An 18613-nucleotide genomic window follows, 5' to 3' on the forward strand; every position below is an offset into this window, starting at 1 on the left:
ATCATTTATAAAAAAAATACTACAGAAAACATAATTTACAATAGTAACCGCTGTAACTATGGCTACCATGACGCATTCTTTGTTTCCGTGTTAAGATGCGCTCGTCTGGCTATTTCTGTCACACCTTATTCGACGAATACTTGCGAGAGCACATACATTTTAAAAAGGTGCAGTGACGAATAAAGAAAAAATATATGACATTTCGTACTGTGAACGCGCAAGTCAAGTCGCGCGTGCCCGTAGGTGCGCGCATGCGCAGGGCCAGCCAAGCCGCCAACTAAGGGGCCAACATGGAGAGAAAAGGTAATCTCTTCCTTGACTTTATTATTTGCCTTTTTTGAAGCTATAACGTTTATACATGAGGCAAGGTGACTAACGTACGTTCTGACTCAAACGAGTAGTGTAATATTAAAGCATAAAGACACATTTTGCCTTGTATTGGGACGCATGGGCTGGTGTCTTTAGCGTTAGCATGTAGCCAGTCAGTCTGCAGATGAAGTGAGCTAAATTTACTTTCATCACGCCCCAGAGGCATGTTTTATTGTCGGTTTGTATCACCTTCACTTTAAGCGATTTCGCTTTTCTTTTGATAGATAACGTTAGACGTTAATCTTATGAGTAGGCGCGTGCACGTATCAGCTGGATGAGAGTGGAAAGCGTATGTTTTCCCCTTTGCTGTCGTGGAAACTTCAGGAATTCATTTCATACAGCCTCGTTTTTGGTGTTATAAAAACAGATGAAAAATGCATGTTATTAAAGAGCCACGTCTGCACTCATGTAAAGCGCTCAGTTCCTGTCACACTACTGTAAACACGAAGCTGTGTATTGTTTATGTGCATTACATAAGATTACTATCTCCGGTATGTGTGTGTCCTGTATTATTTCAGGCTATGTTTGGCTGTTTTTGAATAACTGAGTTTAAGTGGTATTTTTTTAAATTAATAGTTTCATTGTCATATGTTGCACTTCATTTGTCACACCAGTTCTGGCACTTCAGGCGAGGAAGAAAAGGGCCAAAGCCAAGAAGTCGACCAAGAAGTGAGTTTGTGCTTTATTCTCTTGTTTTTTCTTTTCTTTACTAGTTTCTATTTATTTGGGTGTTCGTTTTAATTTACAAAATGACAGTGTTAGACTCACCGGCGGCGCCAGGGGGGGTCTTGGGGGGTCTCAAGACCCTGCCAAAAAATGCCTTGACCCCCCATTTGACCCCCCAGCCTCTTCCTGATTAAAAAATATATATATTCGGGATAAAGATCCAAAAATGTTTCTCTTCAAACTACGCAGAACAATAATAAATAATAATTATTTCGACATTTATTCATACACTGAACCGAGAACCGTTTCTGTCGGACGCGTCCGATTCGAGAACCGATGAGCTGATGATAACTGCGCATGCGTGATTCAGCGTGAAGCAGACTGACACAGAGCGCATCTGAACCGAACTGATTCTTTTGGTGATTGATTCTGAACTGATTCTTTGCTAATGTTATAAGCGCGGGTAAACCAAAGGCTTGAATGAAGGGCAATCATCGCCAATGACGGCATTACATCGAGCGCAAAAGAACCGGTGAACCATTTTTTTTTCAGCTGGTTTATTTGATCGAATTGTCCGAAAGAACCGGTTCACTTGAGCACCTGCTCCTTTGCCCCTTAAGTGCCCTTTTGTCAAAGCAAAATTTCCTCAATTTTTTTGTTGTAATAACATAAACTTTTGTGAATGCCTGCCCACGCCCAATCATAATATTATTACAATTTATTAATAATAATTTAGCCGTAAATAAAATGACCAACATGATGACAGTTCACCTGACTACGACCTCATCCAACCAGGAAGATTCCTCATGCTGCACGCGCATTTTTTAATTGCTAGAGGATATTTTCAACACCGTGGTAGCTGGTAAGTGGTGTTTCATTCTCAGCGAAGTGATTTTGGTGTTTATTTACTTATTATTATTTAACAAGAACGATGTGATGTGAGAACATGCAGATACGTTGTTTATATTGCTGTGTGTAGCCTGTAGTGTAGAGTAACACTAGCGTGCTGTTTGAGGGAGAAAAGTTTCACAGGCATCGAGGGGTCTGGTCTTTTTTATGTTATTTGACTAAACTTTTATTATATTACAGTACTTATTTATTTTTAACATGTAAAAATAATTATCACACCACTGGTAAGGCTTATTCAGATTTTCTCATTCTCTGAATTATCATTATAAAAATAAAAACAATTCAGAAATGAATTAAAATATAATTATATTTTAAATGTGATGCAAATATTTTTTCTACAAAAGCAACAGTTTACAACAGCAAGACCACTTTAGCCTGTAAACTCAATAATATCTCTCTGGAAATAAATGTAAAAAAATCAATGTCAATAAAAATGCATAATATACCTGACATGAAAGTGCAGTGTGAAGGATATGAATAACAAATGTAGCCTGTCATTTGTTTACATTGCAAAGGTGTTTTTGTTGTTTAGTAGCAGAAATATGCAGTTATTAGCCATGTCCACTGTATTTTTTGTTGGTTTTCATGAGACCCCCCTTGAAAAGACCAGGACCCCCCCATTGCCCCCCCAATCAAAATTGTCTGGAGCCGCCACTGGTTAGACTAGACCTAAGAAGGACTGCCTATATGTATATTGGGTTGTGCATAGTTAAACTGTTTTCTGGGATAGGAACCATAATATGGGATTCTGTCTGTTGACTTTTATTTATGATGTTCTGGAAGTTGCTAAGTATGTTAAATGCTGTCTCTGTTAGGTGCCACTGTTTTGATGTGTACAGAATGAGTTATCTAGAGTTTACTCCGATTATTAAGTTTTAGTTGTTGAACCGTGTTCATTTGATAATATCCCTTAACATTTTTGTAAATTGTTATCTTTTTGGCATGCTGAGTATCAGGTTGCACTTTCTTTCACTTCAGTTTTTGTTATGTAAGACACAGGTGTTTTTCTTGCATTAGTTAAACCAAGAAAGCATACATGCAGTCTGTGAAATGCATTGAAACTTTTCAGCATTATATTTAACAAAGGATCTTATGCGGTAGAAACCGAAACATTAGCTGTGAACATTGTTTTTTTTTTTTAATTCAGAAGAAGGTTTAAAAAAATATTTTTTAACATTTTGTTTTATTTATTTTTTAACATGTCAAGTTTGTTTATTTACACTCTTAATAAATATGGTACCAAAAGGGGATTTGGCCATAGATTAATAATTTTTGGTTCCCCAATCGACCTCTCAGTTCAAAAGTTATTAAAAGAATCATTTTTTTTTTGTGTAAAGTATATTTGAATGATCTTAAAAAAAAAAAAAAAAAAAATTTGTGAAAGTTTCTCGGAACCAACAATTACAAATTTGATTTTTATTTATTTTATTTTATTTTAACAATATAGCCTGTTTAAAAGCAGATTTGTAGTAGTAATCAGCATCACAAAGTTGTTAGATCAGGATACCAAAATTTTTGTTATAATTGCAACATCTGTTTCATTTATTCTAAGATTATTAGCTGCTTTATTCAGGTCGAGTTTGGTTATACTGTGAGCTCATTAAAGGTGTTTTTATGTGGTAAAATTTAGTCTATGTGAATGTAGCATGTCAAAAATCTAAATCGCATGAGACGGTTGTCAGAAAATTTAATGTGAAATCAGCATCAAAGAGACTTTTATGTAAGATGTTGGCTCTGTGAGGGTTTATACTGTAAGAGGACTGCCCTATATAGACTATACTTTAATGTGTGTCCATTGACCTAAATGAAATGTACTGTCATCCCTCAGGCCAGCACATCCTCCACGCGGGGCATCACTACAGCAGCCCCCTACAGAGACCCAGATACAGGAGCCCGATGAGGAAATCCTCGGCTCTGATGATGAAGAGCAAGAAGATCCTAATGACTATTGCAAAGGTTGGAGACAAAGCTCTAGAAGTTATATTTGACAGCAGAAGTTACAGCTTGATTATTTTAGACTAGACTTAAAATTGCTGAAATGACAAGCTCAGTCTGAGAAAACTTAAAAGACTAGAAGCACTTCCTTGTTTCACAGTTGTTGTTTTTTCTGTGGATGAAGCTACAATTTCTTCTTAGAAGTGCTACACATAACTACTGTAAACTGCAAAAGTAATGGATATTTTGTACTGTAAATACAGGAATGTCATCATCCTGTTTATACCCCTATGGCTGTATGTTTCAAATATCTGTGTGATTTAAAAATTTTTTATTTAATGTAAAAGGGAAGTTTATAAAAATGTATATTTTTGGTTTAAACATCCTTTAAATTGATTGCTTAAAATCAGTCCCTAACAAAATGAAAATCAAACAGCCCTAAAGGACAATCGATGAGCTGTCTGAATTGTTGTTCTTCTTTGGTTAGGAGGATATCACCATGTGAAAATAGGGGACCTATTCAATAGTAAATACCATGTGATCCGGAAGCTGGGATGGGGGCATTTCTCCACTGTGTGGCTGGCCTGGGACATCCAGTAAGAGCTTTGTCATTTTGAATAACACAATATGCCAGAATCAAATGTGCATGATACAGTTTTTCCTCTTCATTCGTTCCTTCTCTGCAGAGGGAAGCGGTTTGTTGCAATGAAGGTGGTAAAGAGTGCAGAGCATTACACTGAAACAGCTCTGGATGAAATAAAGCTACTCAGATCTGTAAGTATCAAGAAACCACTAAAGATCAAACGCTTTAACCATTTCAGAAAAAGGAAAGGCAAAAACAATGAAACGGTGAAATGTAGACTAAATCTAATCGAATCCTAATAATTTTTAATCAGTTATTTTAATTCATTTGAATCTAAATCCAGATATTATTAATAATATATTGTTTTGTTTTGTTTCCAGGTCAGAAATACAGACCCTGATGATCCGAACAGAGAGATGGTTGTGCAGCTACTGGATGACTTCAAGATCTCAGGGGTCAATGGGACTCGTATCCTTGAATATGAAGAATGTTCTGTGTGAGAGAAAATGGGTTAAGAAGTCTTCAAGCAGGTGTCCCATGCTATTTTAAGATACCCCAAATTCTTTTACAAGGGCACATTGATACAGTTGTTGCGTTGTAGTGATTATACTGAGAGAAGCTATCCTGGTATTATGGTTTTCATGTTTGTTAGTCTTCTACACTTATTTCTATCAACAGATTTTTCCATTTTCAAAGCGTTGAACCTTTACTTGACCTTTCAGATGTCTGCATGGTGTTTGAGGTTTTAGGACACCACTTGCTTAAATGGATTATCAAGTCCAACTATCAAGGCTTACCTCTGCCCTGTGTCAAGAGCATCATTCGACAGGTAACACTGCTCACCACCGCAAAACCAGATCGGTGTTCACGTAATTCTAGTTTGACTTATTAACTGCTGTCCTGGATTTATTTTGGGTTTACAGTCTTGCTGAACATTTTTGTTGTATTAAAAATTCAGAATGATTTGATAACAAAAGCATGTTTAGTTTGTCACATATATATATATTTTTTATTTTTATAAAACCATAAGAACAGACATGTTTATAAGGGATGATGTACATGACTGTCAAAAATGTCTTAAGTTCTTAAAAGAACTTCTGAAATATACTACCGAAAGTGTACGCTGTTTATGGTTTATAGAACAAACAAAAGCCCAGAATGATTGCACATCTGGCTGTCTTTATATTGTTTTATTGACTGATTGTACCGGTTCGAGGAGCAACGGGCTTCTTCACACAGCCTGCGCCATGTGCAATGGTGCTTTTGAAACCTACTGACAAAAAATGGAAGGCACACGGTCGTTCACTCAGAGCCTCCACACGCACTCTCTGATCACATTTTTTCCGTCACGCTTACCATAGCGGACTCGCAGATGTGGAAATTATAACACTGGCTTAAGAGACTTCTTTTAAAAACAAAGTTAGAATCAGAAGCAATCAAGATTACCTGTTTTAGAGAGCTGTGAAAAACCATTAATAACATTAACAATTTTAGTATGACATTTCTGTCTCTCTTTTTGAAATCTCTCAGGTTCTTCAAGGTCTGGATTACCTGCACACCAAGTGTCAAATCATCCACACAGATATTAAGCCAGAGAACATTCTCATGAATGTGGATGAGCTGTATATCAGGCGGTTGGCCGCAGAAGCCACTGAGTGGCAGAAAGCTGGTGCTCCCCCTCCATCTGGGTCAGCAGGTACAGCAGCTCTGCTAACTCACTCACACATGATGAAGGACACTTATTACATGGCTTCAGTCAGTTTCGAATGATTATGTGTCAACTTTTCCCCAGTAGTTTTTGCTTAGCCAGTCCACATTCTCTCATTAATACAACTTGTTGGTTAGCTTTCTTACCCTCTAGCATACTTCTCTTAAAATTGTTGTGTTGTTCTTTATCTTCCAGTGAGCACTGCCCCAGCACCTAAACAGGTATACTTTCCTTCTTTAGCAAATGTTTTTATGCATTTCATTTTAGAAAATTGTTATTATCTTTTATTTTTAACTTTAATGTCCTGAAGAAAACTATTCAGTTATTATCATTCTTTCTGTAGTTCTCGGAATATAATCTTGAGCTGTCGTTCTCAATTACAGGAATGTTCTGGGGTATTTGCAACTTAATATTTTGCCCACGTGACTATGAAGACATTTATAATGTTACAAATGATTTATATATATATATATATATATATATATATAAAAAAAATGTTCATCAAAGAATAAAAAAAATAAAATAAAATTGTCATAGTTTCCACAAAAATATAAAGCAGTACATGTTTTCAACATTTATAGTAATACATTTTTCTTAAGCAGCAAATGAGCATATTATAATAATTTCTGAACAATCTTGTGACTCTGAAGACTTGGGTATGGGCTGCTGAAAATTAAACTTGGCCATTATAAGAATTATTTACTTTTGAAATTTTTTAAAAATAGAAAACGCCTCTTTTAAGTAGGAGTATTATTTCTCATTATCACTGTTTTTAACCACATAAATGCTTCCGTGTTAAGACTGAGAGTCATGTTTCAAAAACATCTTGGAAAAAACATCTAAATGTTTGAATGGTAGTGTATGTATAATTTTCAAATAACCTGGAATTTTTCAGTTGTCAACAAAATGCTATTGCTCTTTAGCATTAAGATGATTACCCATCTTGCTCTTCCCCAGGCACCAAAAATGTCAAAAAACAAAAAAAAGAAACTAAAGAAGAAACAGAAGCGTCAAGCGGAGCTCCTGGAGAAGTGCATTATGGACTTGGAGGAAATGGAGATTGGGCCTGAAGGCAGAGAGGAAGAGGAGGATGACCCAGAATCCCCCAAATCCCCCTCCTGTGCCCCACTCAGACAAGCGTCACTGCAGGACATTGCTACTGAGGACACAATAAGTTAGCTTCTATTTGTATCAATAATATTTTATAGTGCTAGTGTTAATTAAAGTGGTTTAGAATTTGCTATCATTTGTGATTCCATACCAATCAGCTGCCATTAACACTTTGCCAACATATTTCTCTTTCTCTGCATCTCGCGTAACAGTGGGGCCCAGAGAGAGACTAACCTCTGATGCGTCACTTGAGCTCAACTGTAACGGCTGTATGCACTCCAGTCAAACACAACCTGAGGAGGATGATCAAGGAGACCAGCGACATGGCCAGCTGCAACAGGAGGATCACCATAATGCAAACACAGACCCAGAGGACACTGCTCAAAGCATGTACGAGTACTGCAATGGGGCAGAGTCCCCTGAACTGGACCAGGCCTGCTACAGTAATGGCACTTCAGGACGAGAGCAGCCAGAGGAGGGAGAGCTGACACCCGGAGAGAAAGATCAGCAAAAGACTAGAACTAGAGCCAGGGAACAGAACAAGGATAAGCTAAAGGACGGTTAGTGAATTTTCTATGGCTTTTAAGAGGATTAAAATTAATAGGATTTTTACATTAAAGGGGTAGTTCACATAAAAAAAATTAAAAAGTGTCATTATTTGTTCATCCTCATGTCGTTTCTAACCTGCAATGCTATTATTTTCAGGTAAACACAGCATTTTTGAGTAATTTGACAATGAAAGTTTATAGTGACCACAGTTTTTGTTGAGCTTTTTCTTCCTCTTCCAGATAAGTTGTCATCTGGAAGCCTATTGGTCAATCCACTGGAGCCAATTAATGCAGACAAAATCAAGGTCAAGATTGCTGACCTTGGCAATGCCTGCTGGGTGGTAAGAATCTTAATTGTAGTCACTTATCTGTAAAACGCAAATAAGAATGATTTTTGAAGGATCACATAATACTAAAGTAATATGAGTAATGAATGATGAAAATCATGTTTAGCCATCACAGGAATAAAATAAATAGTTATTTGAAATCGTAATAATATTTCACAATATTACTTGATGATAATAAATAATTGTATCATATATTTAAACCTTAAACCAATCTTACCAGCACCCATGGGTTGAACGTTAGTGCAAGTTTATTTGGTGGACTGATAAATGGTGCACAGACGTTTATTAAATCTAGAAGTTAATTTCCTCTTTTAATAAATTGAATAATCTGACTTTGTCCAAAGCTGAGTATTGCTATGATTTTTCTGCTTTTCAGCACAAGCACTTTACTGAAGACATTCAGACCCGGCAGTACCGATCTCTGGAGGTGCTGCTGGGATCGGGGTACAGCACACCCGCTGACATATGGAGCACAGCCTGCATGGTGAGAAGCAACACATGATCTGATCAGTTTGTTAAATTTGCATTACTTCTAGGCAAGGCAAGGCAGGTTTATTTATATAGCACATTTAATACACATTGGTAATTAAAAGTGCTTTACGTAAAAGAGAAGAAAAAAAATCACAACAATCAAACAATGAATTTAAAACCTTTGAAAAGGATTTAAAAGGTTAAAAATGAATTTGAAAAAGTTAAGAATAGAAAATGATTATACATAAAATATAGTGCAATCAGTTCGGACATTGCACAGTGTTCATTCAATAAATGCACAGTTAAACAGATGAGTTTTGAGTCTGCATTTTAAATGTGAGTAATGTTTTAGGACATTTGATATCTTCTGGAAGCGCTCTCCAACTGCGGGTGGCATAATAACTAGAAGCAGACTCCCTTTGTTTTGTGTGAACGCTTGGTATTTCTAACTGACTCGATACTTGTCAGTACATTGGCAGAGGGAATCAATGGGAGTGTAGTCATTTGGTGATTAAGATTATGGGTATCATCAACATATAGCCAATTTGTTCTCTCTCATTATTTGACTTTAGTGGGAGCATATAAAGGCTAAACAAGAGCGGTGCAAGAATTGAGCCTTGTGGGACCCCACATGTCATGGACGATCACTTGGACTTATGCACTACTATATTCACATAGTAACCTCTCCCTGCCTGAACCATTTGAGTACCATCCCAGAAAGCCTGACCCAGTTTTCAAATCCCTGTAGAAGTATGTTATGATCGACAGTGGCAAACGCAGCACTCATAATTTAAGCAGATATCATTTATAATCTTAATGAGCTCTGTCTCTGTGCTGTGATGCGATCGGAAACCAGATTGAAAATTGTCCAGGTATCTTTTTTTTTTTTTTATCCGTTTGTTTGTCAGTCTCTCAACAGTAGCAAAAAAAGTGTCGTTTAAGTTACTGTTTATGAGGTTTGAGAAAAAGGTCTGTCTAGCTGTGGCTAGTTTCCACATTTAAAAAAAGCACGAAGGCTATCTTTATTGATGCTATAGTGCATTTCAAGTTTTGCCTTCCGCCAAATCTACTCAGCTTTTCTACATTCTCTTTTCATACTCTGAACTGCTGTACATAAATCGACAGGGACCGTTGTGAGATCAGGTAAATCAAATTGGTAATGATTCAGACCTGATATCGGATACTTTTTCTCTTTTCAGGCATTTGAATTGGCCACTGGTGATTATTTGTTTGAACCCCACTCTGGTGAAGATTACTCCAGAGATGAAGGTAATGCAATATTTTGTGTCTGCCTAAATTACAAAAATGCGGAATGTTTCATGCATTACATTTGAGGAAAGATGGTACAGAGATTATTCATCCGGATTACAGATGCATGTACATACCTACAGTAAAGGACATACCTAATGATTTCAGTTTTAATGTCACTGACAATTTACATTGCCATATTAAATAATATCTCAGTCACTACAGACACTATGTAATTAAATTGAAATACCTAATTAATTATTTATTGTATGTTGTTTTCTTTATTTCTAATATGTGTGTTGTTTTTCTTTATTTCTAATATGTAGTGAAATGTCAGTGCTTTAAGAGTTTTGTAATCCTGTGGTTATTTCCCTGCTAACAATCAGAGCCTGCTGTTAAAATGCATGGAGACCCTATCTCTTCTATAAACATCCTCTTCATATTCGCTTCCTCCTCCACCTTTCGCCCACTACTTCTGACTCTTTCATTGACCCATGTTTCTTTGTTCCTCCTAGTCTTTTATTCTTAGTTGATTCTGTAACTAAATGGACTAAAAACAGAAAGATGCATAGTTTGCATGCCTTAGAAACTGATTGCATGTGGGAAGAATTTGTACACTTAAAACCTAATTTATTACCAGTCAGTCAAGCTATGTTATCAGTTTCTAAGGCATTTTGTCATCTGTGATCTAATTGTTTACACTGGAGTGTAAATGCTGTTTGAACAGATTATTTGGGAGTTATGTTAGTCATGATCAGAATTTGCATTTTTTGAGCCACTAAATGGTGGTTTTATATATACTCATTATTTGTCAAGTAAAATTTCAGATTATTCTATTGTTTTTAAAAGGCGAATCATTGCATGGCATTTGACAAGTATAAAGGTTCCATAGATTAAGCATCTGGTTGTAAACTGTGCATTGTGGTGCTTAAGTTTACTGTATTTGTATATCTGCAAGTTATTTAGCAGAATCTGGTCAGACAAGAAGTCAAACTGGAAAGACAGCTATAAATCAGTAATGATTCATTATGCTCCTGCTTAGAACATGCTGTGTTCTGACTCTTGTGGTATACCACATTGCATTGGAATAACCTGATGTCATTTTCCTAAATATGGAGTGAGCAGAATTAATCACACTACTTCCAGTTTAAGTCATCTCAAAGAGGAAGGTTGCTATTGAATTTTCCTATTGGCATAGAGAAGAACATTGCCTGTATGTGAGTCCCATTTTTTTTTTGTCACCATCCCATCCTTCATGTCCTTTAAGTCATGCCTCTGTGGTCAGGTTGGTTTTTTATGTATTTATTATATTGTTTAGTCTTAAAATAGCATTTACAATTATTATTTTTCTATATTTTATAAGTTGAATGATATAAAAAGTTCAAATTAAATTCAAAGGTCTAATATATACATATATATCTACTTTTATCTAAATTAAATATTTAAAAAATTTATTTATCTGTACCTGCCATCAAAAAAAATCCATATTGGTCAACAACTAGTCTCTGTCTGTCAGTCATCTTTTTTTTGTCGGTTCTGTGGTATTAACCTGAATTGTAATATTTAATGTTCCCTTTATAGTTGGTGTGTCCCAAAGGTTTAGTGGTCATAATGCAAGAATATAACTGAATTTCCATCTGAATCAAATATTCCATAGAGCCATGAAACAAAAATGTATATGCTGACTGGAGACACTGATGTAAAACACCCTGTTCAGCTTGTAATTTCTCATTCTGGCCCACTGTCATTTGCCTCGAGTTTGTCCTTTTTTCATTTTGGATCCTCTCCATGTTCTTTCTGCTTTTCCCCATTCCATGATCATGTTCTCTTTCTGTCTCTGTCCCCCCCCCCCCCCCCCCCCCCCCCTCTCTCTCTCTCAGACCACCTAGCTCTGATTATTGAGCTTTTGGGGCATATCCCCCGCCACTATGCTCTGAGCGGGAAATTTTCACAGGAATATTTCAGCTGTAAAGGTACGCCTGTCAGTCAGGGATTTGAAGGGAAAAGAGGAGATCCAGCAGCTCCATTGACAGCACAGCCATGTCACACTTTTTGGAAAACATTTTTCTGAAGGTTTTGCTAAAATCTTCAGCAAATGTCCAGTTGTTCACAAGAATGCTTTCTTACGAGTCGGAGGCAGCCCTAATCACAATAGATGAACTGTTGTGGCTTCAAAGCCACTGAATTGCAGCATGACTGAATTAGCTTGAAGCTCCACCAGAGGCAGGAGAATCTCAAAAACACTTCTGCATTACACAAGTCCAATTCTTCATGAAATCTTTCATCTGAACCTCTGATGTGAAAATAGATCACTATGTGACTGCGGTCTGTGCTGTCAGGACATGGCTGCGTCTCCTTCTTTCCCCTCTTGTCTCTCTGCTCTCAGGATGGGTGAATGACTGTATTAACACTATCTGATCAAGTTGTCCAATGTTTGGTCCTCCCCTCTATCTCACCACCCCCTCCCTGCTCGACACTCTCTGTGTGTGATGGTAGACCACATTGCTTTGATCATTGAACTGCTGGGGGCCGTCCCACGCAAACTCATATTGACTGGAAAATATTCCAAGGAGTTTTTCACCAAGAAAGGTAATGTGGCAAATATGAATGCAATGCATTTTATACCTATACCCATAATGCTTTTATTAAAAACATGTACACTCCTGTTCAAATTGGGGTTGATAACATTTTTTTCACCAAGGCAGCATTTATTTGATTAAAAAGAAAGTAAAATCTATAATGTTGTGAAATATTAAAATTTAAAATATATTTTATATTTATTATGTTTTAAATGATGATTTATTTCTGTGATGGCAAAGGTGAATTGTCAGCAGTCATTACTCCAGTCTACAGTGTCACATGATTCTTCAGAAATCATCTAATATGCTGCTTTGGTGCCCATGAATCATTTTCAACTCAATTCACTTGTTTGGAAAGTATTTTTCTTCATTAACAAGCCAAGACTATAGGGGTGCAAAAGATTACAAATACCACAGCAAAAGCTAATAGCATAACTAAAAAAAGTCAAACAGTATTAAAGACGAGTGAATGCTCAGTATTAAATTAAGAACATAATGAATAAAATATAACCAAGCTACAAATAAAGTTATGCCTAACATTTGTTTTCAGGCACTGAAATGTAAGAAGTGTAAAATAACACTGCCTTGTGTTTACGATATAAATTAAATAGAGATTAATATTTGCCTAAGCAGTGTTTTGTCCTCCCCTCTATCTAGTCCTCCCCCTGGGACTACTGTGATTTTGCAAGCCCTGGATTTTTTGTCAGTGTTGAAAATGGTTATGCTGCTCAGTGTTTTTTGGAAACCATGAAGGTTAAAAAGAACAGCATTTATTTAAATGGAAATCCTATGGAACAATGTAAAAGTATTTTTAGATCAATTTAATGTGTTTGCTGAAATTTTTAAAAAAAAATGCACCTTGTCTTTGTAATGAAATAATTTATCGCTTTAAAATGAAGTTTAATGTTGATACTATGTGGCTTTGTGGGGCAACATGTTAATGCCAGAAAGTTAGAAGGGGAAAAAACAGTACTATACTATTGCATGGAATGAGAAGCCTCTTAATTGTGTGATTTCTGTAGGTGAGCTGAAGCACATCACTAAACTGAAGCCGTGGGGTTTGATGGATGTTCTAATGGATAAATATGAGTGGCCTCAGGAGGAGGCAGAGATCTTCACTGATTTCCTGATTCCAATGCTGGAGCTCCTGCCAGAGAAAAGAGCCACTGCTGCCGACTGTCTGCGACACCCTTGGCTTGCCCTCTAGGGGCCTCTAGCTGCCACTGCGCCATCTCTCCCTGAACTCAAGAAACTGCAACAGATCACTTTCCAGTATTTTTCTTATGTTAATCTGAGTGATTTCATTTGCTTGGCTCACCAGAGGAATAGTAAATCTGTCTGTTTTTGACAGCTGCTTAATTCTACTTTTTTTTATTTTTTATTATTTATTTCAGAGTCGAGAGGTTTTTCGTGGTGAGGATCACACCCATCTTGATCCCACTGCCGTCCCTTTTATTTTGGCAAAGGATGAATTTTAGACCTAGGAGGAGCCTGTTTAGGTATTTTCTGAATTCTTAAAAAATGAAGATGGAGGTCTGTTTTTTTTTTTTTTCAGTACTAGCATGAGATGCAGTCCAGTCCTCCTGATAACTGAATTCTCAGACTGCAGTGCGATGCACAAGAGATCAATTTGTTACTCCTAGTTTTTTGAGAGGGAAAGGAATGGTGGTTTATGGAAAGGGAATTGTTTAGTTTACCTTTATGACTGTAGAGTATAAATTAAGATGTTTCTGTTTTGCGTCAAGATTCGCCACTCCTCTGTGTTTTTCTCTCTCTACTATACAAGTGTCTTCTGTGTGTGTGTGTGTGTGTGTTTATTAGTTCAGTAGGTTTTGATCTTGTCTGTCTCCGATTAGATTTTAAAGAGCTGAAGTCTTCTCACTCATGGTCAGTGCATTTTGTGTACAAGAAGCTTCCACATAAAGTGAGTAACTGGGCCACCAAAAAAGTTAGATTTGGGAAAAAAAACAAAAAAAAAACATTTGTGAGTGTGTTGTACGTATGATTTATGTGTGCACGCATGTGCATGCGTGTGTGTCTGTATATATGTGTACCAAAGAGTTTGCTTTGATCTGTATATTACAGCCATGTACAGTTTTTAAAATAAATCCTACTATTGCATCTAAGCTAAGATTATTTAGATAGATAGAAGTGTTTTAATAAAGCATTTGGAAGATGGGTGCACATGTGGGTCTGATTTGCTGTTTTCCTAAAATGTTATAAAATGGAGGTGATAAGCAGATTATTTTTCATTGTAATGTGCACTGATCTTTTGTACAGCTAAAAGTTAAGATTAAAAAAATGTTGTGTTGCTAAATCTGTGGACAATAAGAACAAATAGGTAAAGAGTGCACAAAAACAAATGTGTATGTTTTGTTATTTGCTAACATTTTAGTACATGAAATCGTAACCGGTGGTTGTCAATCTGGATTGACAGTTTTACTTTATAACCTTAGGTTTGAATGTATGATCATTTTATAATATCCAAGGTACACATTTCTAGTAATTGTGCAGTTCATTCTCATATTGTATTTTCAGAAAGTTTATATGTTTTAGATAATTTTGAACCTTGCTCAACGATGCTATTCAGATTCTCAAATTGTGTTACATTGAACACATTTACCTCAAAATGATGGGACATACAACTTGTAGCTATGAGAGAGGGGGATGTATAAAATTTTTTCATAAATTTAGGGTTGTGGTTAAAATCCGACTCGTTCCAATTGACTAAAACATATACTGTCTTGATAGTGACATCAAAAATGCAGGCACTTTTTTTTTTTTTTTTTTTTTTTTAAGAATCTAAGAGATGCTAACTCTAACAACAATGGGAAAATGTTTATATAAAAAAAAATAGGGTTAGGGTTCAGACAGCCACCTCCCAATTGAAAGTACCCAATAAATGATGATTCGCACTAATTCTGTAGGAAATTATATATATATATATATATATATATATATATATATATATATATATATATATATATATATATATACAAATATTAATAAACTAAAGTTTATTCAGGTTTATTAATAATTTTTATATATAATTTCCTTTAACTTAACTAATAAAAGAATCTCCAGTTCCATGCCCACTGCAGTTCAGATCTGTTGGATTCAGGCTTTATCTATAAACAAATGGAAACATCACTAAAATCGTGCATTTTGTATTTCTACAGGTTATACATCCTAAATATAGTCATGAAAAATAATTTAGTATAGAAACTTATTTATCCATATTATTTATGGATAATTCTATTATTAATCTTACATTAATAATACATTCATCGGCACATTCTGGCTGTGTTTTCAAAGTGAGAATCTATCTAGCTCAAAGCCAGTGTAACTTCATGTTCTGCTCTGAATTAAGAGGAATGAAAACATTCTGATAAATCTCCAAATCATTCGTTAAGCAGTGATTCTCTTACAGTTATTCTCCACCTCGAAGTCCTCTGGCAGCAGTTTGTCTTGCCAGTTGCCCAGAGTGAAAGCAAGCAGTGCCAGTAACGCTGCGTCCAGGACGCTGATAATGCCAAGAATATAAGCCCAGCGAACGCTTGCCCCACATGCGCTTTACCTCCGGATAAATCATACAACCCATAACCATCAACACAGCTACAACATCAAGTGCAAAGATGACATTTTTTGACTTCTTATTTTAAAGTGTAATTTATTCCTGTGATAAAAGTTAATTTTCATTATCATTACGCCAGTCTTGAGTGTCACATGATCCTTCAGAAATCATTCTAACATCCCGATTTGCTGTTAACTGTCACCCCGTCCCGTATACGGGACGCCTACGTTTGTCACTATATTAAAATCAAATCTGATCTAATCTTGACAAATTATATATCTTAGGAAAGGTCTAAGGCTCCCAATTATATATTTTACCAATGTTTTTTGTTAAAAATTATGTAGGAAAAGTAATCGATTAATTTCTGAAAAAAGTGCACCCTCAAAAATCTACATTATAACAGGAGTTTTGACCTTTGTTTAAAAAAATTACTTCTTCGTTTCCTTTTTCTCTATCACATTTTATAAATCATCAGAAATTATATATCAACTGAAACTCATTTTAAAATCAGACATTGCATTACCATGTAAATGGTACATCAATATCATGTTACAAAATGTTTTCAGTAATGAATTATAAAAATACAGTACGACAGTAAACGTCAGACAGCAATGAAAGAACATGCTTAATGCAACTGCTAAAATCTTTTTTATATATGTTTTGATATTTTTTTTTAAGAAGTATCTTATGCTCAACCAGGCTGCATTGATTTGGTATGCACTTACCAAAAATCCAGTGAAAACAGTAATGTTGTGTAATGTAAAAGAAATATTTCAAATGATAATTTATTCCTGTGATGGCAAAGCTGAATTTTCACCAGTCATTATGCCATATATCTCATATATCTTCAGTGTTCACTTTGATTAATTTAATGCATCCTTGCTAAATCAAAGTATTAATTTCTTTGAAAGAAATCTTACTGACCCTCAACTTTTGAACAGTGGTAGTGTATAATGGTGAATAAATAGGATAGGAAAGTAAATGTATCTCTTTCAGGAATTTATTGCTCGAAAGAGAATTTGTCAGACAAGACAGTCAACAACAAAGACTGCACTTCTGATGTTTGTGTTCCTCTTGGGCGTGATGTGAAGCCTTTGCTTTGTAGGTCAAGAATTACAAAGATATCAAAGGCGCTGCGAGCCTGATATGTAAACAGAACCCTTGAGCATCACACAATACTGCAACAGCAATGCAACATCTGTTCAACTGCAATAGATCTGATAATGCACAAAGAGATATTAACTTACATTTACAGCTATAAATGCTTTGAAGACTTGTTATGCTATAAGCATTTCCGCAATTATGTAACAAAACCTTTCACAATGCACAATACATTTAGCACTAAAGCATCATTCCCTGACAAACTGAGTTTCTATTACATACCTCTGTAAAGTATGCCTTTCAAAACAAAGTATGCATTTCAAAACATGGCTATTAACGCTAAAATAAGATTTCATGTGTTTATCAAAAAGACCAAACAAGCCACATGCCATTTCTGCCTTGGGTGTCCACCAGAATGTGCCAGATCTATGATTAGTGAAACACAGGCTTCTGCTACTGTGAAACATCAGAATCAAAGTAGAGAAAAGGAATAAGATCATCTTAAAGCACATAGAAATGCAGCAACGAAGGTGGGTTGTGACAAGCTTGATAAAAAAAATTGATTTGTATCACCACGAACGTCTATGGTCCAATAATAGATAGGCCTGCCCTATATAGCACAGGTCAAGCCATTGTACTGGGGCTTTAGAGGAAACCTGCCAAAGCTAAACGCTCATATACAGTACCTACATGGAGGCTGTTTTTGTATCATTAATCAAGCGCCCTTATTTAGTATGCAGTGAGGACCTCCACCACCAGATGGCAGCCTCCCACCAGAAATAATACTGTAGGATGCCTATAGATAAAATTGCACAGCAGCTGTGTATGGCTGTAAACATGGCAGATGAGTTTTCCCCATGAGCACAGAATCGTCAAAACACACCAGCAGAGAATTCAGTGAGGATGTGTGTTCACAGCAGGCATGGAAAAAACCAACTTCAATTGTTCTGGAATATAATGATGTTTTCTAGCATGTGATGATGTCTGTACTTCACAGGCCTGAACTAAAACTTCCATACAAATCAGGCACAATTAAGCTTTACTGTGGTGTAGTAAATGTCAGTTGCATTGTAGCTTCAGTCGTTGCAGAGACATATATGGCTCTGGGTCGTTCATCGTATGGGCCTCTAGAAATCTCGCGATTTAACGGTGCGCACCTTGAAGTAACGCATTTTTCACGCAGGTAATCCGCGACGTGCATTTGCATTTTTATCAGAATAGTCCATTGACTTCTTGTATGTCGTTTATTGGCCAGACCTGACGTGTGGAGTAATGGATGGACTATATTATTCAGACACAGTAGTGTGCTGTAATGGTATTTGATAAATATGATCCCTGGGCTTTGTCGTTTTGAATATGCAACATGATTGATCTTGTTTACTTTGTAGCTGCTCCTCTGCGCTCTTCAGTTTGTTTTCAAACACACACACACACACACACACACACACAAAGAATATGGAATGTT

General features: G+C 36.1%; 1 protein-coding gene across 1 annotated transcript; it reads left to right on the forward strand.

Annotated features, from left to right (window-relative positions):
• The first annotated feature begins 198 nt into the window (after positions 1-198).
• Positions 199-14657, forward strand: LOC127963764 (SRSF protein kinase 1-like). Its single transcript, XM_052563842.1, has 16 exons — positions 199-303; positions 984-1038; positions 3773-3900; positions 4367-4475; positions 4566-4653; positions 4843-4930; positions 5185-5291; positions 5993-6158; positions 6366-6391; positions 7128-7344; positions 7493-7840; positions 8069-8169; positions 8552-8659; positions 9846-9915; positions 12391-12483; positions 13496-14657. Exons 1-16 carry the CDS (start codon positions 291-293, stop codon positions 13678-13680), a joined length of 1902 nt encoding a protein of 633 aa, XP_052419802.1. The 5' UTR covers positions 199-290; the 3' UTR covers positions 13681-14657.
• The last annotated feature ends 3956 nt before the right edge of the window (positions 14658-18613 follow it).

Source organism: Carassius gibelio, chromosome B8 (assembly GCF_023724105.1).
Source record: "Carassius gibelio isolate Cgi1373 ecotype wild population from Czech Republic chromosome B8, carGib1.2-hapl.c, whole genome shotgun sequence".
NCBI classification, from domain to species: Eukaryota; Metazoa; Chordata; class Actinopteri; order Cypriniformes; family Cyprinidae; genus Carassius; species Carassius gibelio.

What these genes read in the sequence shown, in the direction of transcription:
- LOC127963764 (XM_052563842.1), top strand. An exon ending in CTCAGGGGTCAATGGGACTC is followed by an intron (nt 4,931 to 5,184) that starts GTATCCTTGAAT and finishes TTGACCTTTCAG; the next exon opens with ATGTCTGCATGGTGTTTGAG. An exon ending in CTGCCCCAGCACCTAAACAG is followed by an intron (nt 6,392 to 7,127) that starts GTATACTTTCCT and finishes GCTCTTCCCCAG; the next exon opens with GCACCAAAAATGTCAAAAAA.